Source organism: Oratosquilla oratoria, chromosome 7, assembly GCF_046742065.1.
Source record: "Oratosquilla oratoria isolate Oo_2021 chromosome 7, ASM4674206v1, whole genome shotgun sequence".
In the NCBI taxonomy this organism is placed as follows: domain Eukaryota; kingdom Metazoa; phylum Arthropoda; class Malacostraca; order Stomatopoda; family Squillidae; genus Oratosquilla; species Oratosquilla oratoria.
Genome location: NC_134783.1, coordinates 35,353,171 through 35,378,745, shown reverse-complemented (window position 1 = coordinate 35,378,745; position 25,575 = coordinate 35,353,171). Strand labels below are relative to the sequence as shown.

The 25,575-nt window shown below is 40.1% G+C and overlaps 3 protein-coding genes across 4 annotated transcripts; all 3 read right to left on the bottom strand.

Annotated features, from left to right (window-relative positions):
* Window positions 1-5,231: 5,231 nt before the first annotated feature.
* LOC143026786 (uncharacterized) lies at window positions 5,232-6,911 on the bottom strand. The gene is made up of 3 exons (XM_076187560.1): window positions 6,554-6,911; window positions 5,734-6,391; window positions 5,232-5,487 (listed from the first exon to the last, which is right to left on the bottom strand). The coding sequence occupies exons 1-3, from the start codon at window positions 6,909-6,911 to the stop codon at window positions 5,232-5,234; spliced, it is 1,272 nt and encodes a 423-aa protein (XP_076043675.1).
* A 5,281-nt stretch (window positions 6,912-12,192) lies between these two features.
* On the bottom strand, window positions 12,193-16,391 carry PIG-M (Phosphatidylinositol glycan anchor biosynthesis class M). Its single transcript, XM_076187959.1, has one exon. It carries the CDS (start codon window positions 16,389-16,391, stop codon window positions 15,156-15,158), a length of 1,236 nt encoding a protein of 411 aa, XP_076044074.1. The 3' UTR covers window positions 12,193-15,155.
* A 274-nt stretch (window positions 16,392-16,665) lies between these two features.
* On the bottom strand, window positions 16,666-25,017 carry LOC143027063 (cx9C motif-containing protein 4-like). 2 transcript variants are annotated; one of them, XM_076187960.1, is made up of 3 exons: window positions 18,684-18,832; window positions 18,454-18,587; window positions 16,666-16,953 (listed from the first exon to the last, which is right to left on the bottom strand). In XM_076187960.1, exons 2-3 carry the CDS (start codon window positions 18,577-18,579, stop codon window positions 16,774-16,776), a joined length of 306 nt encoding a protein of 101 aa, XP_076044075.1. In that variant the 5' UTR covers window positions 18,580-18,587; window positions 18,684-18,832; the 3' UTR covers window positions 16,666-16,773. The 2 variants fall into 2 exon arrangements, with proteins under 2 accessions (XP_076044075.1, XP_076044077.1); XM_076187962.1 differs by lacking the exon at window positions 16,666-16,953 and adding an exon at window positions 24,738-25,017.
* Window positions 25,018-25,575: the final 558 nt, after the last annotated feature.

Here is a 25,575-nt window from a genome sequence, read left to right as displayed (position 1 = left end):
TGCTGATTACTTTGCCATGACTTGCAAATTGAGCTTAATTTTCATTGAATGTGTGCCATTTCTCTTATACTGACCTAACTTACACATGCTATCAGTCTGGTCTGTTACAACCAAGTCCCTCCATGGAGGTATTGAGACAGTTTCCCTGATCATTTGTATTTCTTGTTTGTGGCATAACTTCCATGAGGTGATGTGTTCTTCTTGGCAGTCAGAGTAAGACACATCTCTAACAAGAGGTTCTCTTTTCCCAGGCTATCTCTTCTCTGTTGCTCCATGATCTCTTTAAAGGTTACTCTATATCTCCTATCCTCTTTTTCTCTATGATGTTGAGATTTTTTCTCTCATTTGTCAAAATTTTATTTTTCTGTGTGCATATGTGTGTGCAGGTGTATTTATCTAATTGTAGTATACAGGAGAGGAGCAACACTTGTTGGGCCCCATCTCCTATTTTCTAATTTTCCAACATACCTAGACTCAAGTTCATGTATAGTTCCAACTTAATCTATATCTTTGATTTCCAATTATCATATTTAGATTTGAACTCATGTATTGTTTGAGCTTAGGTTATATCACCTAAGCTATTTTACATATTCATACATCTATAGGGAAAACTGTAGTTCTTCATATCCTTTCAACATGTGGTCTTTCTTAATTATTTCCATGACCTCTTAAAGTCCTCCCATCTTTAATCAAGAAATCTCTTCTATCACTGCAATCTATCCCCTTTAGTGACCTGAACACTGTAATCATATCGCCTCTTTCTCTTTGATCTTTCAAATGGTAGACCCAGTACTTTTACTCTTTCCTCATATAGTTTATCTGCCAGGCTGGGGACCAGTTTGGTTGCTGCCCTTTGTATTCTCTCAATCATGCTTATATCTTTCACTCTGTGTGGGGACCATACTACTGATACGTATTCCAGTCTTGAATGTATCAGTGTTTCTATGATTTTTTTAAATCATCTCTTCATCCATATAATGCAATGCCACTTTAATTTTCTGCAGTAGTCCATATGTCTCCCCCACAATCCTGCAGATATGTCTGTCAGGTGGAGTGAATGGTTTGAGGTAAAGGTGGGACTTAGTCAGGGGTGTGTTATGTCGCCCTGGCTGTTCAATCTTTACATGGATGGGGTGGTGCAAGAGGTGAATGCAAGGGTAGTGGGTCAAGGGTTGGAGATGATTAAAGAAAATGGAGAAAAGTGGGAGGTGAACCAGTTGTTGTTTGCTGATGACACTGCACTTGTAGCAGGATCAGAGGAGGGATTGAGGAAGTTAGTGACAGAGTTTGAGAAGGTGTGTGAAAGAAGGAAGCTGAAGATAAATGTGGGCAAAAGTAAGGTGATGAGATGTACAAGGGGAGAGAGTGACAGTAGGCTGGATGTGAGAATTAAGGGTGAGAAACTGGAGGAAGTGGATAGTTTCAGATACTTGGGTGCAAATGTGACAGGAAAGGGAGGAGTGGGAGTGTAGGTAGAATGTAGATTGAGAGAAGCGAGTAAATGCCTTGGTGGATTAAAAAGTGTAATGAGAAATAGACATCTGGGAATGGATGCTAAGAGGGGGTTATATGAAGGAGTATTTGTGCCAACAGCAATGTACGGGGCAGAAACATGGAACATGAGAGAGGAAGAGAGAAGGAGTTTGAATGTGTTTGAGATGAAATGTCTGAGAAGTATGATAGGGGTTACTAGGCTAGATAGAGTGAGAAATGAGGAGGTGAGGAGAACAGGGGTGGAAAAGGAGCTGGGAGATAGGGTTGATGAAAGAGTATTAGGATGGTTTGGACACATGGAAAGAATGAGTGAAGAAAGATTAGTAAAAGAAGTGTGGAAGGCAGAGGTGGAAGGAGTGAATATGAGGGGGCGTCCTAGGATGAGATGGATGGATGGGGTGAAAGGGGCTTTACAAAAGAGAGGAATGTCTGTAGAGGAAGGACAGGAGAGGACAGAAGATAGGGGTGAATGGAGAAGGGTTGTGTATAGATGAGGCTGTGATGCATGAGGGGGAGTGGGTGGGGGATGGGGGGTGAGGAAGGATGTATGAGAAAAATTTGACGCAGCCCGAAGGGATTTCTCCCCGTCTTCTCCTTTCCTGCATGAGGGGACGGAGAGGAGGGGTTGCCGAATTTATGAAGTGGCCTTGCTGTGGATGTGCTGTGTCTTGCGACACTGCTTCTGACCCAGGGCAGTGGACAGGATGCAGGGATGACCCATCATCTAGGAGGTGCCAAGATAGGAGGGAGGGAGGGGAGTGGAATATATGGGAAATGAAATGGGTGGGAGTGATTTCTATGCCACTTTCTTATTGGCTACCCCCTGTGTAAGGGGGAAAAAGCCTTTGGTATATGTATGTATGTATGTATGTCTGTCAGGTGACAGGCTGTCTTTTAACAACACTTCCAAGTCTTTCTCCTCTTTTGCTTTTGTAATGTGTTCGCTCTCCAAGGAATCATTTAAGAATGGCCCATTTTCAGTACTTTGCATATTATGGTATTGAACTTCATTTCCCATTCTTGGCTCCATGCAAAAATAGTATCTAGATCTTTTTGCAATATTCTACTGACCTCATTTTTCACTCTTCTCATGATTTTTTTCCCATCATCTGCACACATGTTGGTATATATTGTTGTTTCTTCAATCATGTCATTAACAAAAACAAAAAACATTATTGGTGCAGCCACTGAACCTTGTAGAACTTTGCTTGTCATTGCTCTCCAGCTTGACATCTTGTCCTTTACTACTGTCCTCCTGTATCTTTCCTTCAAAGTCTTTAATCTATTCTGGTAGTTTGCCTCTCAGTCCTCCAACATGCTCCAATTTCCACATAAGTTGACTGTGAGGTACTTTATCAAATGCCTTCTCTAGGTCCAGATACACACAATCCACCCACCCCTCTCTCTCTTGCAACACATCAATCACTCTCGAGTAAGTTTTAAAACGTTCGACACACATAACCTTCCAGATCTGGAGTCAGTCAAAATGTTCATCTTTTCAAGATATTTGGTCCATTGACCTATACAGACGCTCCTCAACTTATGTTTTAGTTACGTTCCGAACGGCCGAACGTAAGTTGAAAATGAACATAAGTTGTTACTGTACCATACATCTGTAAATTCTATTACCGTATCTTATAAAACACCCCTTAAATCATTAATTATACACATAACATTGTAAAATGATAACATTAATTTAAAGTAAATTAAATTCAAGCAACATAAATTGAGATGGTGGAGGAGGAGGAGGCAAGGCACGTTCAGTCTGTCGTCTGTGCCATGTAAACAATGGACGCAGCGTCATGCGTAAATATCGTTTGAACTACAGAGAGCGCGCTAAACTAAAAAATTCACTCAAAAAAAAAAATTACAATTTTTTTTACAGTCAGTTCAAACGTAAAATCGAAAAAACGTAAAACGAATGAACGTAAGTAGAGGAGCATCTGTAATTCAGTGGTGTTTCCTTGTATTTTATGGGAAGGGGAGCTATGCTCGTGGTGTCCCGTCTTCATATCTCATTTTATCTAAACTATTTTTAAATTCATGTATTGTTTTTGCACACACCACTTTCTCATCTAACTTGTTCCAACTGTCTATTACTCTGTGAGGAAAGCTGTTCTTTTTCAGATCTCTTCTGTAGCTGTCTTTCTTGATTTTCTTTCCGTGTCCTCTTGTATTTCTATCATCCCATTTTATCAGATTCTCTCTATCAATAATTTCTATGCCTTTCATGATTCTGTAAATAACTATCAAATCTCCTCTCTCTTCTTTGCTCTAGTGTTTGTAGCTCAAGTTTTGCTAGTCTCTCTTCATATGATAGTTTTGAGAGTCTTGGTGCCAATTTTGTAATTGCTCTTTGTATTCTTTCAAGTTTTTTTATACATTTTTTTGTACTTGGTGACCAAATCGTTGCAGCATATTCCAATCTTGGTCTTATCAGAGTGATTAGAATTTTCTTCACCATTTCTTCATCCAGGTATGTAAATGCCACTTTAATTGTTCTTATTAAATTATAATTTCTCCAAAAATCTTATTTATATGTTTCTCAGGTGTATGTGTGCTTATGCATACAGCTTCTACTCGCATCTGAATATGTTACCTGGTGGTATGACATCAGCCAAACTATTTTGATATTGATTTTTATCAGATCCTTTGATTGCATCCACCACCTTACCTTAATTGATTGACTTACTTCAATTGAAATGGGAAGCATCCTGCTCACTTCAATACGGAACTTCCTCCTTCACCAAACTATGAGTGTCAACATCAAGGGTGCTCAGAGTAAAGCCTTGCCTGTCACTAGTGGGATCACCTTGGATAAAATTTAACCTGTGCATACAAACCTTTTGCTAACAACCTAAAGCTCTATATCCACCAAATCAAATCATCTCATGGTCAACAAAAGATCTTCAAGATAGTATCAATATTCTTTCTGCTACTGCCTCCTCCTAGGGTCTTTCATTTGCTCTTAACAAATGTGTCCACCTTTGTTTTGTGTGGCCAGGTGGACTATGTGCCAATACCTATTGTATGATTCCCCTATCAATACTTTCATCTTATAATGGTTTTGATGTCATGATTGTTACTAATGAGATTCAATCACATAGCCAGCACTTTCCATAAAGCTAGAGGCATTGCTTCTAACCTAAAATCCACGTGTTGCACCCTTTTTATGATTTCTCTCTTTCTTTCCAACATATTTCTGGTCATTGATTTTGCCTTACATGTGGAATACAGACTTGTACATTCTGGAGTTTGTTCAGCATTGATGGATTTAACAAACTAACATGTCTACCCTTCCTTACTCAGGACTTGGTCAGCTCAACCTATTTTCAATTAAGGAAAGATTACTCAGGCCTGACTTACTCATCGTCGTCGGCATGTACTATCTGAATATCATAGTTTTCAGTCCCAATAGAAGGTTGAATAGAGGAGGGGGTCATAAAAGGTTAGTTATTGTTAGGGTGGTGAGCCTTCTTATGGCTTGTAAGACCAATTCATGCCCTGAATAATCGAGGGCATTGATCACACTGAATTGTGGGAGGTGGTTATGGTTCATTTGTTCTTTCTGCCAATTCCTATCGTTTAGCTAACAGGTTGGCTCTTCTATTCTCTTCAAAGAGGTCTGTGCCCACTTTAATTTTGCTTCTCCACTTGTTCCTGTTGTTCACTGAAGTTTCGAAGGTCTTTGGGTCCATGTTAGCTTCCTTGAGGGATTTCTTGAGTTAGTCTTTAAATCAAAGCATAGGGCAACCTCTAGGGCGATCACCTGTATCTAACTCACTGAAGAGTATTTTCTTTGGTAGTCTTGTGTCCTCCATCCACACTACATGGCCAGACCATCTTAGGCAGTGTTTCATGATCATGGCCTCGATGCTGGTGACGTTGGCTCTTTCAAGGACTGCTATATTGGGCACACAGTCACTCCATTTGATTTTCATTATTGCTCTCAGTTTTTTCTGGTGGAATTGTTCCAGTTTTTTGAGGTCCCCACTATAAAGGGCCCAAGTCTCACATGCATATAACAGGGTAGACACTATAATGGTGGGTGGTTAGGTCTTTGTTCTTGAACACCCTGGTGGATAGTCTCCCATATGCAGTGTGGCCAGTTTGTAACCTGTTTTCAGTCTCTTTGGAGGAGGTGCTCTGGATGGAAAGGATGATTCCTGGTATGAGAAGTGTTTGATGCATTCAATGGTAGTTCCATCCATGGTGATGTTAGTTACTGGTTGATTTTACCCTGATTTTGGTTGGCCCAATATCTTAGTTTTGGCCTTGTTAACCGTTAGGCCAAAACATGTGTACGCAGCATGGAAATTATCCACCGATTCTTGGAGTTCTGCTTGGGTGTGGGTCACGGCAGTGTTGTTATCTGCATACTGTAGTTCCGTCACATTGATGGTGTTGGTGTTGTGCTGTGATTTGAGTCTGGCCAGTTTAAAAATTCCTCCATCTAATCTGTATTTTATTTCAACCCCTGGGTTGTTGTGGGGTACTTCATATAGCATGGCAGCTAAGTATAAAGAGAAAAGGGTTGGTGCCATTACACATCCAGATGTGATTGGGAAGGGGGCTGACAGGTTGCTTTGGTGGATTACCTTAGCTGTCATCCCATCATGTAGGGCTTTAACCATGTCAACAAAAGGCTCAGGGATTCCGAAGCGATTGAGGACAGACCACATGGCTGTTCTTGGTACGTTGTCATATGCTTTTTCGAGATCACAGAAAATTAGGAATATGGGTTTTTGCTGTTCTTTTGATTTTTCCTGTAGTTGGTGAGCACAGAAAATCATATCTATGGTTCCTCTAGATGGGCGGAAACCACACTGGGATTCTGGCAGGATTGTTTTTGCTACGTTTTGTAATCTATTTAGTAGGATCCTTGCCAAGACCTTCCCTGCAATAGATAGCAAGGATATTCCTCTATAATTCCCAAATTCTCTTCAATCTCCTTTTTTGAAGATGGTGACAAGGAGTGTGTCTTTTCAATCATTGGGAGCCTGTTTTCCTTCCCATGCTTTTAGTATGAGGGAGAGAAGACACGTCTTCAGGACTAAACCTCCGTGGGTCAGAAGTTCAGTGGGAATGTTGTCCAGTCCCACGGCCTTCCCTTGGTGCATTTGTTTTAATGCTGCATCGAATTCTTGAAATGTCAGTGGTAGGGACATCCATAGTTGGGGTGGATGTTGTGGCACATTTTGGAGGAAGCCTTGTTGGGCTGATGAGTTCCTGTTCAGAAGGGTGTTGAAATGTTCTACCCAATGGTTCTGGATCTCATTGTCTTCCATGAGGATGGTGTTGTCTGCTGCCAAAAGTGTCCCTGCAGCAGTTTGCTTTGGTTTGAAAATTTTCTTTGTGCCAACAAAGAAGCTTTTAAGGTCCCTGCTGTTGGCATAACCTTGTAGGTCTTGCGCCATTTGCTACCACCACTCATTTTGTATTTCCCGAAGCCTGGCATGACATTGTGACTTTGTGCATATTTAGCCTTCTTTGCTTGGGATTTAGGGTCTTGGTCAAGGGATATTCGGGCTTTCTGCTTGGTGTTAATGAAGGACTTAACCTGTTAAGCGTCACCCTCCGCGACCATTGGCGCTTTGGCAGCATCACCCTCTTTCAACTTCAGGATGCTTTTTTTTTCTATTACTTATTTCTTAAGAACTTGTTTGCTTCTGTTTTATAATTTTTGTATTTTTCAAACAATTCATTTGTCTATTTTGACATAAATATACATATTCAGTCAATGTTGGAATAATGAACAAATTAGGGAAAAGAAAAAATTATTTGATTTCTTTTAACCTGTATTTAATTTTTTTTAAATTCAATGACAAGAAAATGGAGAAAATGACACACACACATGAAAAATCCAGAAAAACAAAAGTAACTGTCCCTTTTTGTAATATCTCAAGGAAATATAAAAATATAATTCTATGATGAACGCTCACCATGTACTGAAAACGTTTCTTTGCTACCTTCTAGCGAGTCAGCAAAAGTTGCCACAAACTTCAAGATGCACTCAGAATGTTGTCAGATGATGTTCCTATAGTTTTCTATACATATAAACATGATATGAAGTCAGAGACATCTTGAAAGGAGCCTTCCAGTAGCAGACGCTTAACAGGTTAATATCTTCGTTGTTGTAGTCAAACCAGTCCTGGTGCTGTTTGCTCTGGTAGCCGATTACAGTTCTTGCAGCTTCATTGATGGCATCTTGTATGTTAGTCCATTCAGCATGGATTGAAGGTTTCATGGCTGGTAGGTTCTGTTGGATTGCTGCTTGGAAAGCTCGAGATGTATCAGGATCTTTTAATTTACCAGTGTCGTACCTTCTTCTGGCATCGTTTTGTTGGATGTTACGTAGCTTCCTTTTGATGGTTAGTTTTAATTTTGTGATGAGCAGCCAGTGGTCTGTCCAACAGTCATCAGCTCCAGGCATTCTTGTGATCAAAACTTCATATGCCAGTGTTTTGATCTAGGATGTTTCCAGGTGGTCTTAAATCAATTTGGGAGTCTGAACTGCATGTTTGTGATGAACAGCTCCTGTTCAGCACAGAGGCCAAGGAGGAGTAGGCCATTATCATTGCAGTTTCCCACACCTTTCCTGCCAATTATGTTGTGTCAGAGTTCATGTTCTCGCCCCACTCTGGCATTAAAATCCCCTAAGAGAAGGAGACAGTCCCAATCTGGAATTTGGGATATGACAGTGTCAAGCTGTTGGTAGAAGGCACCTTTGACATGGTCTTCTGCACCTAGTGTTGGGGCGTACACTGATACTAGTGTGATGAACTGGTTTTTCAGGAGTGGTAGTCTTAATGAGGTGATTCTTTCATTAATCGCATGTGGTGTCAGGTTATGGGCTTTTACTAATTGGGTCTTAACTGCAAAGCCAACACCCTGGGAGTCGTGGTCTTCCGGGTTTTTTCCCTTTCCAAAAGAAAGTATACCTTGACCCAACTTCTGTGATTTGCCCTTTGCCAGGTATTCTAGTTTCGCTGAGAGCAGCCACATCAACATTGAATCTGGCGAGTTCTCCCGAGACTAAGGCTGTTTGTCTTTCAGGGTGGTCTGTGTCTCTGGCATCCATAAGGGTGCGCACATTCCATGCACCTACTTTGAGGTACAATTTACTATAATCATTCCTTCTTTCACGGCTGCATATATGGTGCGTCATTGGGTGCAGCTGCCCAATGACTGGGATGGTGTGACCACCAATGTTTAGCCCACCTTTTATAGGGTCTTCCCCAGTTGGGGTGAGCAGTGGCACTCCTGAATAGGCCTGCTCAGTCACAGGTGCAGGACCAAGTTCCAGTGTGGTCACGGTCACAGGAGAAGTGGCCATCACATGCCTGCCACCAGTGTGCAGGTCCAGGCTAAGAGCTTCCAGCTACACCATGCCTACTCCCACCACCCTTGTCCCATCGCCACTAGTCTTTTTAGGTAGGGTTAGGAGGAAAGAAAAAGAAAGGAAATAAGAAGGGTGTTAGAGACAGTAGTTAGATTGAAAAGGCTGTTGGCGTGACTTTGTTTAGGGTGGACAACATTTTGTCAGAGTGATGCCCACACACTCTGGCTCCACACCTTCCTCCTGTGGCACACTGGTGTGATGTGCAAGATTGTGGTGTGGAGTTGCATGAGTCTGCCAATAATATAGTCCACCAGATCTCACCTTGCAGCCAGACCGACTGGCATGATTTTATTTTGGAGTTTTCCTTCTCCTAGCCTTTATCTAAAGAGGCATACCCTACAAGGCAGCATGGGGGTTTGATTATACCGTCTGACACTCGGTCACTTACATGCATTCTGTAATAAACAGGGGGGACCACGGGAAGATAGCATGTAAGTAGTTAGGAGGAGAGGCAATAGGAAGGTTAAGAATAGCTTAGCCTAAGACGTGTGCACTCTAATCACCCCCCCTGGCCTGATTTACTACAGTGCTACAAAATACTTCATAATCTGTCTCCCATAAAAAAAAATTCACACTGGCACCTCATGTAACCAGTGGTCATGAATATAAAACTGCTGTTCCTCACACTTCAACATAAGCTCACAAATGTTTTTTCCCTGCCACATAATATCTATCTGGAATTCCTTGCCACCTGATGTTGTTGCAGTGCCCTCATTATATAAGTTAAACTTCATGCTTGGCACATGAACCAGCCCGGTTGTTAGTTCATATTTATCACATTTTTATGCATCTTGCTGGTGTGCCTTTTTCCATACTGGGCTGCTCATCAGAGCTACATTCACCTGACTGGTGGCCCTACCAGGTGAGAACTCAAGATTATTCAATTTTCTATTAAAATTTCCTCATTAAGTATATATTGGTAATTCTTACTTACCCCATTCTTCGTTATTGCAAATATCATATAATGTATCACCAACATGGAGTATGGATACCTTTTCTATGCAGACATAGCAGCACCATTACAACAAGCATACTGATGTTCATCTGTCTGGGTTTAATGGTTTTGAGTAACACATTATGATGTCATGGCTCAAGCTGCCACTGTTGCACGGTGCTGAAGTTCAAATTATTGTACACTTGACTCTCCACTTAATGAACAAATACATGCAAGGAACATTCCTGCCAAATGTAAACAGAACAGATTGGATCAGTAAATAAAAGACAAATGACTGTTGTTGGCAATTTGGTATGGCATACCTGAAAATAATATGGTAATATTGTATTATTGATAAGTTTTAACACACAACAGGTAAATATAAAATAGATTAACAAAAATAAAGTTTTCTTGGGCAGCATGGTGCAGGTATGGGTTGACATGTCTCTGTTAAGTATCACGCAACAATGGATGAATGACTTGGATCAGACAATTTTATGCAGCAACAGACAATTGGGCCATCATCCGGCTCTATAACAGACAGGATTTTTTGTCTGTTAAATTGAGGATACATTGCATTGGGGTCTGTTGAATGGAGGGTCAATTGTATCCTCAGAACTAAATTGTCATTCATATCAATGCCTCAGATCACCTGCAACAAGCTTCTTTTACATTAACTTCATGTAATTATTCTGGTATTTAGCCTTTTTCATTCTATGTGGCACCCTTTCGTGTGTATGCACATTATGACATCACACCTTAAGCCACCACCATTGTGAGGCGCCAAAGTTCAAATCATTTGGTGAGGGAAAGGGGAGGGAATGAAGGAGAGAGAGACAGAGGGACATCATAAGACTGAATAAAGTCCCAAGGAGGAAAAGCTGATACAGCTACAGGATAGTCACCACCTGTTAAGGTAGGGCAAAGGAAAAATCTAGTGGAATAGGATTCCTCATAAACCAAGAGGTTGCTGGTAACATAATAAAGTCCAGTAGTATACCATAATGGGTAGATTGGATTGTGATAAGGCTATGTAAAAGGTACATTAAAAAATAATTCAGTTTCATGCACCAACTTCAGAGTTCAGATAATGATATTGAGTCTTAAGATGGAGCAAGAAAAAATAAATACAAGATGGAGCAAGAAAAAATAAATACACATTGGTAACAGGTGACTTCAATGCTAAAGTGGGCAGGAAGATGGGAAATCAGTCATGCATTGGAAAGTTTGGAGTAATTGTGAGAAACAATAGAGATGAGTATTAAATTTTGCATAAAACTACATGCAAATAAGGTACACTTTAAACAAAATTGTAGGTTGTAAATGGAACTGAAGAAGTGGAGATGGAGTAACAAAGAATGATTGATTGATTGATTTATGAAATTTTTGGCTCGAAGGCCAAGCGCTGGGTAACAAAGAATGAAAAAGGCTTCATATTAAGAAATGAGACCAAGAGCATTAGCATTTTTAAGGTTATAAATAAAGTAAATATAAATATTGACCATAGATTGGTAGGTTGCCCATCTAAATTAAATTTAAGAGCCAAAAGAAATAAACTAGTTTTGAAAAATAAAAAGCCTTGTGAAGGTTAAGGATAAGAAAATTTGGTTAGAAGTCAAAAACAGATTTGAAGCTTTAAGAAATAACAAGGACACCATTGAAGGTATCAACTTGCTATGAATGAATATCATCAGGGAATGGACAGAGAAAGTACGAAGTGGGAAAAAAAAAAATCCAAAGTACATATGACCTAATTAAAAGGACTATGCAGATTAAAAGCAGGAGTTGAAACAAATTAGAACTAAACAATGGCAGAGATCAGAGAAAAAGAGAATAATGGATGAAATAGAGGAAACTATTCAGAAAGGTAAAGCATTAAAAGGGCTGTGCACAGACTTGGTATATGGACAGATAAAACTAAGGTATGACATGTAAACATAAGGGAGTGACTGAGGACAAGATAAATGGATAGGTTGAAAGGGGCATTGAGCATGAGGAGGATGACTGTTGAGGAAGGGAGAAGACACAAGATAAGGGTGAGTGGAGAATGGCTGTGTATGGATGATACTATGATACATGGGAGTAGGTGGGGGATGGGGAGTGGTTGTGTGAACAATATTTTGATACAGACCAAAAGGATTTCTCCCTGCCTTCAATGTTTCTGTATGCTGCATTGCTGCATTGCTTCTGACCCAGGGCAATGGGTGAGATGCAGAGATGACCTGTCACCCAGGAGGAGCAAAGATAAGATAGAGGGGTGGTGAATGGGTGGGAGTGGAATTATCCTTTTTGATGTTGGCTACCTCTCTGGTAAGGGGGAAAAGCCCATAGTATATGTATGTATAACAAAAATAAACATTAGAAGTGTATATACATTTTATTTACAGTCATGACTCCTTGACAAAGTAAATGTACACAATCATATATCATTGCATTTATAGATATATTTATTTGGGATCTTATTCAGTCAATATAGACCATTCTTCTATAAATGTATGTACCAAAGTCCTTCTTCCCATTATAAGAGGTCCTACCGAATTGAACCACAATAAAAAAAATATACATCACCTTTCCCTCTATAGGGGACCAGCAAAAGCATGCATCCTTCCTCCACCCATCCCACACCCATTTGTTGTTCCTTTCATCTTAGCACCTTAGGGATGAATGGTTACCCTGTTCCCCATCACATTAGAGTCAAAACCAATGCAGTGCACGGCTCTTCCACAGCAAGGCTCGACAACTGAAGCTCATTTACCCCTACTGCTTTAACATCTACTCATCTCCAAAGCAAATGTAAAAAATATTCCTTTGGTCTGTGTCATCTATTCACAAGGTCTCTCTACACATCCCTATCACTTGTATTCCATCTACATATCCCTATCACTTGTATTCCATCTTATCTCCACTGCTGGCATATCACACATATCCAAAATTCTTTTTAACTAATCTATCCATCCATCTCATTCTAGGTTTACCATTCAAATTCACTTCACCTACCTTGATGGTCTCTCCTTGTTCATGCTTTTCATATACCCAAACCATATCAACAAACTCTGGTATACCTAATCCAACAACTGTCTTTAAACAACACAACATACACTCTATAAAGGATTTGTGGGAAAACCCAGTTTCGGCTGTGGCTTTCCTTGGGGAGACGGGACTGCTCGGACAGACAGTCTAGGGAACGACAACAACAACAACAACAACTTTCTTTAATCATTCTTTCTCTACCTCACCTCCACATCCATCTGTTGATGAAACACCGATCTTTCTCAAAACATCTCATCTTAAAAACATTCTGTATATTCCTTTTAGCCTCTTACATTCTACATTTCTGCTCTATATAGCACCATGGACACAATCCATGCAACCTTCTCTACGCATTCATTCCCAAGTACTTATCACTCATCTCATTTTTCATTCCACCCACACTTTTACTTCCTTTATTCTGTAACTCACTACATTTATTCCATTTATTCCATATTTAGCTCCTAATACATCCCCACTTTGTCAAACATCTCACTTCTGGAAATCAGAAGTGGAGAATCTGAGAGGAAGATCTAGCATAAGACAGATGGATGGTGTGAAAAGATCTTTGGATGTATGTCTAGGAGGTGAAGAAAAAGATGAGGAGCCTAAACCATGAGGCATGTAGCTATGACCATAGCTATCACCTTTGCTCTGTGTGCTTGAACTGTTGGGACAGATTGAGTCATTGCTGGGAATCAAAGAGAACAACAGGATTTGTCAGTGTCTGGGAGGAGATGGTGCAATAAATAGGAATATGTGGAGGGAAATAGTGAATAGATGACAGCAGGGGTCAGTGTATGGTAAAACAGTGGATATAAACTAGCTCGAGTTCTAGGACCCTGTTATGGAAGAGGTCTCACTTCACTGCATTAAATCCAAAACAATGTGGTGGTACTTTATCCCTGAGGTGCTAAATTGGAAAGAGGGGTAATAAGTGGGTATTTTGGGGAAAGGGCTATAGGTATATACAGCAAATATATGACGACCTATACACAACCACACTGAAATGATCAATTAGATGGCTGGGTTCTCTTCTGCTAGAGAGCCATGGCTCCAATATGAGGCCCAAGGTTTGCCCATTGGTCACTGTTAAGCAATTTTATACTGCTAGCTATTGCCCATAGTCCACCAAGAAACAAAAATTATGAAACTGAAAGGGTGTGTGGTCATACACAATAATCTGTCATTTAGAATAGATTAGCTAACACCAAGAATTAAATTTGATGCTACAAAAAATGCAATATCATGTTAATGGCTGTGCGTTGGTAAACTTTCCAGCATTTCCCCATAACTTTTAGGTTGGGGGGGGGGGATGACGACATACACTAACACTTAAATGTTGAGCACTATACATTTTTTGTCATATGTGTACACGTGCATGCACACACACTTAACTGTGGTGTTCAAACCATTGGAAGGGGTGGACAGAATCTACAGAAATCTCTAGATTTAGGATAGGAGGGCATCATGAGGTCATGGAAACAAGTTGAACAAGACCACATGTCTGAAGGATATTTCTATATAGTTGCATAAATCCTGGAATAGCCTAGATGATATAACAAAAACTGAAACCATATATGAATTTAAAACACTCAGATCAATGAAGAATATAAGACAAAACCCTACAAATATAGCTTCCTTGTACATTACAATTAGGTAGAGAGAAGGAGAGAGAGAGAGAGAGAGAGAGAGAGAGAGAGAGAGAGAGAGAGAGAGAGAGAGAGAGAGAGAGAGAGAGAGAGAGAGAGAGAGAGAGAGAGAGAGAGAGAGAGAGAGAGAGAGAGAGAGAGAGAGAGAGGTGGGGGGGGAAAGTAAGTGGCCAACTACTAAGTGAGATGACACAAATGACGGAAATCTACCTTACTCGGAAAGACTGAGGAGGATCCCTTTATGTCAAAAGCAAACACACTAATTAGACAAATAAGCTCCTTGTGTGGTCAGCAGCTGTGCTACAGACATACTTGACCAAAAGGCCCTTTCCCCACCTTAGGAGGGTGACCTACCTACCCTTCACCTGTCCCATCCCACACCCATTTGCTGTCTCTTTCTTAGCACCCTGTGGATGAAGGATCATTCCTGTCCCCTGCCAACTGCTTGGTTTAGTAGCAATGCAGTACAACACGACACCTCCACAGCATGTACTGGGTAGGAAAATTCTGAACGTGGTACAGAATACCCAGTATCATAAAATACAAATTAAAACTCAGAGATGAATCTAGTAGCTCAGTCAACTATGTCAAACATATTCAATACAACATACTACTAACTTGCACACATAGCAAAACATCAGAGCTTTCAGCGATTCTTTCTGGTGTTATGATGCTGAACTATGGGGAGCATTGTATATCCGGACAGGAGTGCCATCAATATGCCAACATTACAACAAAAAAATGCAATTCCTTCTAACCATAAGGGCACAAAAGCATTAATGCTATGAAACTCCAGCAAATATGCCGGCAAGAGCCAAGATGCTTGTGCTGCAACCCAAAACACTGTCAGGACACATGCTTTCATCTTACTAATCGCCACTTTTGGAGCAATGATGGGCAACAGCTGCAAATACCACAAAAAATATTGAGATGTGACAACCTTGTTGAAGGTAACGAATATTACAGTTTGGGTGAACACTGCAAAGGGTAAATCTAGCCTATTACCAAATTTGAAACCAAGAATCACTAGCAAAAGCATCTGGGGGCCAAATATTGCAAAATTAATACCCATAATATGATAATCTGCTGAAAGATATAGAAGATAAAAGTACACAGAAAAATTATGACGTGTATCTGTTCTTGTTAGGTGATACAGAAAACCCTCTTCTATGTACTGCTCGCCATAGAGTATGAAGCCTAATATAGTCAATCCAAAGAATGAAAATGCTGCTCCTAGCACTAGCTTCATCTTAGCTTTATTTGGCATCAGTCTTTTTATGAGAGAATTAGAATTTGCATCTGAAGTGAGAGACAAATACAAAGGGATACTGTATATGATAGGATAGAGTTTAAAATGAACTGATGTGCCATACATTAGACCTGCCAAAAAAACATACCTTGACTTCATAAGAAACAAAGTATGCAATACCAAAACTGCCATTAGGGACTCTGCACTCCCTCTAGTAGATACTCCAATCACAAGAGGGTTATATAACCATAGGAAGCTGCACTGCAATGCAGTACTCTTCATGTGACCCTCAAGAAGTAGTATTTGGTACATGATTTTGGCAGCAACACAGTCCAGTAGAGAAAATAAAAATTTACCATACAGAAAGTGAAAGGCAACATTAGGAATCATCATCCAGGCCAGGAAAGGTGTATACCTGTATGTATGTCTCTCAAATGGAGAGTTGCCTTCCATGACCTCCCGGGCTGCATCAGTGAAGACATGGTAGTCAACATCTGTGTACTTTAGAACATTAATCCTATCATGATGTGCCCCGTAAGCGATGAAAATCAACCTCACAAAGAAGCCCAAGAAAAGGTGCATACGGATGCCCTCCATGTAACGTGACTTGGATGACCGGACAAAGATTGCCATCTTGTTCAACTAGTTATGTGTTCTTATTTCAACAACTGATAAATCTCAAAAATACTTTAGTTAGTCAATCTTACATGAATTATTTTTGCTCTTTTTCTTTACCTCATAAATCCCATAAATTCTTATAATTTCACTCTCTTTATTATTATAGTCTTGTTCCCATTTTCTTTGCAGCCTTTATCAAACAGTTCTTAAACTGGTCAAATTCCCTGGCACAGTCTCCCTTCAGAACATTATCATGCAAGGCCACACACCTTGCATATTCTTTTGCTGGAGCCCCACATTCACTAATCAGTTTGGGATACAAACGAAGGCGAGACTTTGCTTTCTTAACAGACTCCATTTTTCTTTTCAAAGGTCAACACAAATAAACATGATTAAGTTACTTCTTTCTTCCTTCTCGCACTTGCAGTGGGCCTTCAAAATGTTCACGGAAGAAGCAATCATACAAGGGTCGACTGAAGTAGAGGCTCAGTCCCAGTGTCAAGGCAATCACTTGAAACTTTACTGGGTTGCTACGGATCCAGCGGCCAAAAAATCCATGCTGTTTTACCTTCTTTACCTGAAATTCAGATTCTTTTATTAAAAGACTTGGATTTTCATACAAATGTAATCTCATTAAGTTACATAAATCCATCTCTTCAGTCTAGTGATATAAAAATTCTTTTCTGGCTAACACAGGATAATCTTATTCAGCTCAACATACATATCCCTTTTACCAAGGGCCCCCTTCACCCCATCCAACACATACCCACAAAATCACACTAAAAGAAAAACCTACCCTTAATATCCTACAAATGGTATCACAAACAAATACATGGAACCTTTACACACTAGGCTTCACTTTTGATACTTACATGACCTCCAACCAACTGTCAAAGATCTGGCAGTAAAAATCATCCAGAAAATAATCTCTCTCTATGCCAAGGGCTTCTTTACCCGTACAGGGTAGATAGCCAGTCAAAGTATCCACCCACTCCAATCCACTACCTTTGTTTCTCTCTCATCTTAGCTACCTGTGGACGAAGGGTCATCCTTGTCTCCTGCCCACTGTCCAAGTCAGAAGCAATGCAATACATCAAAAGCATAATACCTTTCCTTACATGGAAACCCTCCTTCCTTGTTCCCTCATGCAGAAAATAGAGAAGAGAGTGAGAAATCCCTTTGGAATGTATCAAAATATCATCCATACATGACCTTTTTCCACTCGCCCCTATCCCTTACCTCATTTCCTTGCTCAACAGACATACCTCTCTTGCTCAAAGCCCCTTTCACCCTACCCGTCCATCTCATCCTCAATCGTCCCCTCAAGTTCACTCTATCCATCACTGCTTTCCACACCTCTGGCTAATCTTTCTTCATTCTTTCTTTTCATGTGCTCAAACCATCCCAATAACCTTTCATCATCCCTATCTGCCAGCTCATAAAGGCAAGAAGCAAGAACCACAATACCATAACTACATTCAAATCACCATCCAGTACTGGAACATTACCAACACAGAAGAGGCCTGACCATAGAAACAAGCCCCAGATCCAACAATCACACAGAAGACACTGAACACCCTGGCCATGCCTACCCAACAACACAATATTTCTTCTTTGAGTGAATCATGGGCCATTCCAGTGGCTGTTGCTGATTACCTGACAGCCATGGATCTCCTGTGTGAGAAATCTGAGACAACGGATTGAGCGAGTGATCTGGTGGTCATTACTGTTCACCAGGGAGCTATGGATCACATGCAAGAAAGACCTGGGACAACAGATTGACTGATTCAAGTCAACTTGAGATCTTGGGAGTTATTAAAGTTCAATGGATGTTACTAGAGAGAGAGAGAGAGAAAGAGAGACAGAGAGACAGAGAGAGAGAGAGAGAGAGAGAGAGAGAGAGAGAGAGAGAGAGAGAGAGAGAGAATAACAATATCAAAATTTTTTTGTCTTGGTCCTATAAAACTACTATCAAGAATTGACTAATAAATTATAAGTATTTATAAATCAAATCTAAAATAGATGCCACAAGTATGTTTCTTATGTTAAAAAAAAAAATCCAATACTCTATACATACAAAAATATTTGGAGGTGGCTCATATTTGTACTTGTAGCTTTCCTGCTTCGACTTTACATCATAACCAAGTCTGGAACCTTCTTGGTATATTTTGGAGGTGTTTTTAGTAGAGGAGTTTCCTGACATTATTGGGCCTGTGACAGATACAAATAATTAGAAAGTTCTATATATGAAAAAATATTTACGGGAAAATATAAACAATGAGATTACATAATGGACATTTTTTTTACCTTATCTGGCTTCTTCTCATTATTTTCTTCTTTGTTTTCCACTGGCTTCTTGATACCATCACATACTTTTGATACTTCTCCCCACCTTTCACAACACCTGGCTAATGCTTCTAGTTCTGCTTTGCAAGATGCCTCTTGATACTTGTTTGCTGTGTCAAAATGAGTAAGAGGAGAGATTAATAAAAGCCCTGCCAATGAGAAAGAGGATTACCCCCAACATTGATTGATTTACACTGGTTGCCAATGGAGGCATGAATTGTTTACATGTTATGTATTATGGTAAGTATTCATATAGTTGCTGATCTACATACATGGGCTGTGAGCACCTTTGGGCAGAGTGAGGCTTCAAGCACAATTACAAATCAACACATGAGTAAACAGTAAACAAATTTATCATTAACAATATAGTCCACTACTTATCAATTAGAAAACACTTTACATATCAAAATATCTAATGGTGTACTATTCTATTTTATATACCAAGGGCTTCTTCTCACTTATAAAGGAGGCAGCCAATCAAGGTACACACCCACTCCCGCCCATTCCAGTACCATCCACCACCTATTGTTTCCCCATCATCTTAGTTTCTCATGGTTGATGGGTCATTCCTGTCTCCTGCCCATTGCCCTGTGACTGGGCAGTGAATAGGACCTAACATTTGATACCCACATGATATTCAGTTCACATATCATAGACACAACAGCAAAAATCAACATACATACATACATACATATACCAAGGCTTTTTCCCCCTTCCAAGGGAGGTAGCCACAAAAGGAAAGGCATAAAAACACTCCCACCCATTTCATCCCTAAATACACTCCACACCCCTCCCACCCTTCCTCTCATCTGAGCACCTCCTGGATGACGGGTCATCCCTGCACCCTGCCCACCGCCCTGGGTCAGAAGCAGTGTCGCAAGACACAGTACATCCACAGCAAGGCCGCTTCATTTAATCGGCGACCCCCCCTCTCCGTCCCCCTTTGCATATAAGGAGAGGACGGGGAGAAATCCCTTCGGGCTGCGTCAAAATTTACTCACACATACTACCCCACCCCCCATCTCCCTTCCTTCCTCAACAGACATTCCCCTCTTCCCCAAAGCCCCCTTCACCCCATCCATCCACCTCATCCTAGGACGTCCCCTCATGTTCACTCCCTCCACATCTGCCTTCCATACCTCTTTTACTAGTCTTTCTTCACTCATTCTTTCCATGTGTCCAAACCATCCTAATATTCTTTCATCAACCCTCTCTCCCAAATCCTTTTTCACCCCTGTTCTCCTCCTCACCTCCTCATTTCTCACTCTATCTAGCCTAGTAACCCCCACCATACTTCTCAGACACCTCATCTCAAACACATTCAAACTCCTTCTCTCTTCTTCTCTTATGTTCCACGTTTCTGCCCCATACAGTGCTGTTGGCACAATTACTCCTTCATACAGTCTCCTCTTCGCATCCATTCCCAAATGTCTATTCCTCATTACACTCTTTAAACCACCAAGGCATTTACTCGCTTCTCTCAATCTACATTCTACCTCCACCTTCACTCCACCTTTTCCTGCTACACTTGCACCCAAGTATCTAAAACTATCCACTTCCTCCAGTCGCTCTCCCTTAATGTTCACTTCCAGTCTACTGCCACTTTCACCCCTTGTACATCTCATCACCTTACTTTTACCCACATTTATCTTTAGCTTTCTTCTATCACATACTCTCCCAACTCTGCCACCAGCTTCCTCAATCCCTCCTCTGACCCTACCACAAGCGCAGTGTCGTCCGCAAACAACAGCTGGCTCACCTCCCACTTTTCTCCATTTTCTTTAACCATCTCCAATCCCTGACTCACTACCCTAGCATTCACCTCTCGCACCACCCCATCCATGTATAAGTTGAAAAGCGACATAACGCATCCTTGACGAAGTCCCACCTTTACTTCAAACCACTCACTCTCTCCATTTCCAATCCTAACACATGCTCTACTACTCACATAAAAACTCTTGACAGTCACCTCATCCTTCCTTATTTCTCCTCCGTTCTCCTCACTCATCACTCTCATTTTCTTCGTATTTCCCACTGCAGCTATCTTTCCTTCCCTATCCTCCTTCACATTTAGCAACTCCCTAAAATATTCTGCCCATCTTCCCCTCACTGCCATCTCTTCCATTATCAACTCTCCATCTGTACCTTTTACCTTTTCTTCCCTACTTGATTCGCCTCCTCTTCCTCTCTTAATTTCTTTCCAAAACATCTTTTTATTACTTTCAAAATTTCCTGTCATACTCCTACCCCATTTCACATCTGCTCTCCTCTTTGCCTCCTTTACCTTTTGCTTTACTTCTCTTTTCTTTTCTTTGTACGTCTCATATGACTCCCCTGTCCTCTTTTGTAACCAATCTGTGAATGCTCGCTTCTTCTCTTCTACAACCTTCTTTGTTTCCTCATCCCACCATTCACTACCCTTTCTTCTATTTCCCCCTGTCCTTCTTGTTCCACACACCATCCTTGCACACTTTAAGACTCCCTCCTTGAACCATCCCCATTCCTCCTCCACACCCATCTCTGCTCTATCCTTTACTCCCTCCCACTCCTCCTTCAGCTTCTTTTCGTACTCCTTCTCCTTTTCCTTTTCATTCAAGGAGTTCACTCTAAGAACCTCCCTACCTTTTGTCCCTTTCCTCCTTCTCCATCTATCCTCCACTCTCAACTTACCTTCCACCAAAAAATGATCTGATATTCCCCCACCCTCTCCCCTTAGCACATGTACATCCTTAACTCTTCCTATCATAATCCTATTTACCACTACATAATCCATTAGCGCTCTATCTACCACCCTTCCCTCCACCACCCTCTCCCATGTGTACTTATGCTTGACTTTCTTCCGAAACACTGTATTTGCTATCATCAACTCTCTTTCTAGACACATTTCCACCATCAACTCTCCACTACGATTCTTTCCTGGAACTCCACACTTCCCAACCACTCCATCGATTGGACCATTTCCCACTCTAGCATTAAGGTCTCCCAGTACTATTACATTGACATTTCTTCCTAAACCCTCTATGCACTCATTTAAATCTATCCAAAAGGCCTCCCTTTCTTCCATGCTCTTCTCACTGCCCGGCCCATATGCACTTACAAAGACCCACATCTCCTTTCCCAGTTTCACCTTCATCCACATTATCCTTGAGGAAACCTCCTTCCACTCCACTACCCCTTTACCTATCTCCTCACTTACAAGAATAGCCACCCCTTCCCTCCCTCGCCCTCTCTTCACTCCTGATAACCTCCCACTTACACTCCCAAACATACACTCACCCTTCCCTTTCAACTTAGTTTCACTCAAAGCCAACACATCCAACTTTCTTCTCACAAACATACTACCTATCTCTTCCCTTTTACTCTCATCTGTACCGCATCCACGCACATTAAAAGACCCAAACCTTAGGGTGCTGGCCCGAGGCCCGCCAGCACCCCTTATGCCTTCACTTTTGTCTTTAGGATGTGTGCCCCGTGGGGCTACAGGGAGAAGGATGCCTAGTCCCTCTCCCCGTCCCTTTCTTCTCGCCTCTTACGATCCAAGTGGGAAAACTTGGTGGCAGTATTCTTTTCCCCCACCACAGGGAAATCAACATGAAAACAATTAAATAAAAAAATTATCACTAGCACTAACTTTGGACAACAAAAAGAAACTAATAACCCAGTTACACAGTTCATAAGATCCACCCTTTAATATGCCTCCACAGTATGGTTCACAATAATCAGCAAAACAAAGACAAACCATTTACAAACACTGCATATTGGAGCATTGAGAATAATTATAGGATGCACCAACATCACACCTATAGGACACCTATATACAGAAAACCAAAATCCTCCCAACAGAACATCACATAAAAATGACTGCAACACAATCCTACATCCTACACAACACACACTCTTCACTTCACAAGCCCACCAACAGAACACACACACATGTCAAAGCCTGAAATTGTGGATAAAATGGAATACAAGGCACCAATTGGGAAGAATGACCACATACTAACTGAGCTCGAACTAAGAGAGGAAATTTAATTGGGAAGAAATGAGAAACACAGAAAAGGAAGACTAATGTATAACAAAACAGATTTTGATAAATTCAGAAAATTCTTTCAAAAAGAGTTGGGGAAACTTCTTTAACAAAGAAACTGGTGGAAGAGAAATGGACAATATTAAAAGAAATTTATAATGAAGGAATGGCAAAAAAAAAAAAAAAAAAACGGAAAAGGTGTACATTAAGTGCTGGTACAACAAAAAATGGCTGTATATGGAAAATGCTGTGATGCATGAGGTGGGGTGGGTGGGGGGGTGGAGTGTGTGCGAGATTTTTTTTTTTTTTTTTTTGTGGAATGGTCAGGTTAGGTTTAGTTAAGTTAGGTTAGGAGATATTGGATGTCATTTTCACATTAACCACTTCAATGCAACTCAAGTTCTCACGTGTAGCATCGGCTGCCAAACATACAATTCATCACATTACTTTCATTATAAAATATAAAGTCACTGCTTTATTACTCATTCTCTTTTACTCTGAGTAATAATAAACACAGAAAACATGATCAAACCAGTTCACAGAATCCGGGGTAACTCATGTACAACTACAAAAAAATACATATAATCAAGATGCCAATACCAGCATCCTAGTGTACCTACTGGTGTCATCATACGTGCTTCTGAAATATAACAAACCACAATTAGGTAAATACACACATACACATACATTCCACATCTGAGGCTGGAATATACATCAGTGGTATGGACTCCACAGAATCAAGGATATAAGCAAGATTGAGAGAATAAACAGGGCAATAACCAAACTGCCCCAGCCTGGCAGATGAATCATATGATGAAAGACTAATAGCATTTGGTCTGCCAACTTTGAAAGGTCACTTTATACATTTATAAGGTACAGGCCAAACTAGGCCTGTAAGTCCAGATCTTCATCACTAACTGAATTTATACTTAAGTGGTGACCAGGAATGGCTACCTATTTTTCCACAAAAGATTTAATAGGTTGGTTGGCCAAAAATTTGTCTAAACGCTTTTCAAAGGACATAATCCTTCCTGCCTCAGTATTATTCTAGTATCACACACACATTTTTAACTTCATTCATTTTTGAATTTCAGAGTAATTTTTCTGTAGAATTGTTACATTTGGTTAGGTAAGGTTATGATATATCAAATTAGGAACTATTGGACAATGTAAATTCAATGTTAAACATCTGTGTTCACATGATTCTAGAATTTTAACGCTGACTCAATAATGTCATTCAGAAGGCTATTTCAGGAATCTACAATTACACTGACAGAAGAGATCTCTTAAGACTTAACTATGGATAGTAGGGCTCTAAGAGGTCATGGGAACAACTGAAGACTGCATGTGTAAAGGTAAAACAATGTGAAAATATACATTTTTCCATATAGGTTGAAGCATACATATTTGGAATAAGTTGGAAGGTGATATAACCCAAGCTGGAACAACATGTAAATTCAAATTTAAATATAACTGGAAATCAAGAATAGCGACTAAATTACAACTGGACAAGAACTGGACGCTAGGAGTGAAACTGGAGAGCAGGAGATGGGACCCAATAAGCATTGCTCCTTTCCTGTAGACTCAAATTAGATGAATATACAGTTAAATTCATACATACACACACACACACACACATTTATATATATATTTATCATATACATATAATGATACATATATATATATATATATATATATATATATATATATATACATATATATATATATATATATATATATATAAATATATATATATGTATATATATACACACATTGTCTGTTACAAATGTAAGGTCTCATTTCACCATATCTTATGAAAATTAACAATAATTATAATTATAATAGTCTGTATTCTGTAAATGCATATCTTGAGTTTCACTGTAACACTGTTGAAAATCTTCAGTAATGATTTTCTTCATGTACCACAACAAAATATCTTACCTGTATTACTAACAACTTAGCATATCATAATCATATTCTGAACTTACCCTGCAAACAGTACTGTATTGCACAAGCTCTTTTTTGGCACGGGTCACCCTTCATCAATAAATAATAATACTATAACCGGTACACAAGTAACACCACAACCCGGAGGCTGTGAGGGATCTTGCGTGTAAACCTCCTGTGTTATGAGGATACTTGTCGTCTGCTCCAACCACTGTTTGTTCGAATCTCTAGATGTTCGTATAGATTAACACACAAAAAGGACGACAAAATATAAGGAAATCGTGCATAAGAAATGTAAACCTAAGAAGCAAGAGGATCCTCTGACTATGATCGCTATCCCAGAACTTCGTCATTAGTTATTAAAAATAACTTGGCGGGAGTAAAAGATAAATTAAAACAAAGTTGTATACAAATACTCAAATGTTTTCAATAAAGACAATGTGCTTTGCAATGAAGAGTATATTGGCCACACAACTCATACTTTGTCTCACGTACCAAGTACATAACACGAGCATATCGTGGTATGATTTGAACAATAGTATTATGATAATCATAATAGCAAAGAATATCAATATGAGAAAATTAAAATGCTTGGAAGCCGAGTTGAAAATAAATTATCTTCCAGCAATAAACATATAACTAAATATGTGTTGAACCCTGGAGTTATTCGGGGCATCCCACGTAGCGCCAAGGAGAAATTAACCTACACCTGCCGGACTGAAGTACCTTTCCTAATATATCTTGTTTAGTGGTATATGTGATATGAATGTGGTCCGAGGATGGGTGTGCAATTGACACCCCCGGCACGGGATCAAAGGTCACTGTGTAGAAGGGGTGAACGGGTATTGGTTGTTGCGTATGGGCAGTCTGTATGTAGAG

Excerpts from the sequence above, each read along its gene's own strand:
- LOC143026786 (XM_076187560.1), bottom strand. The coding sequence starts at position 6,911 with ATGGCGCAAGACCTACAAGGTTATGCCAACAGCAGGGACCTTAAAAGC. Across the intron at positions 6,392-6,553 it reads TGAACTTCTGACCCACGGAG|GGAAGGTCTTGGCAAGGATC; the intron begins GTTTAGTCCTGA and ends TATCTATTGCAG. Across the intron at positions 5,488-5,733 it reads TTGGGCCAACCAAAATCAGG|TGGGGACCTCAAAAAACTGG; the intron begins GTAAAATCAACC and ends GGCCCTTTATAG.
- LOC143027063 (XM_076187960.1), bottom strand. The coding sequence starts at position 18,579 with ATGTCAGGAAACTCCTCTACTAAAAACACCTCCAAAATATACCAAGAA. Across the intron at positions 16,954-18,453 it reads AGCCACCTCCAAATATTTTT|GTAAAGAAGGTAAAACAGCA; the intron begins GTATGTATAGAG and ends TCTGAATTTCAG.
- PIG-M (XM_076187959.1), bottom strand. The coding sequence starts at position 16,391 with ATGGCAATCTTTGTCCGGTCATCCAAGTCACGTTACATGGAGGGCATC.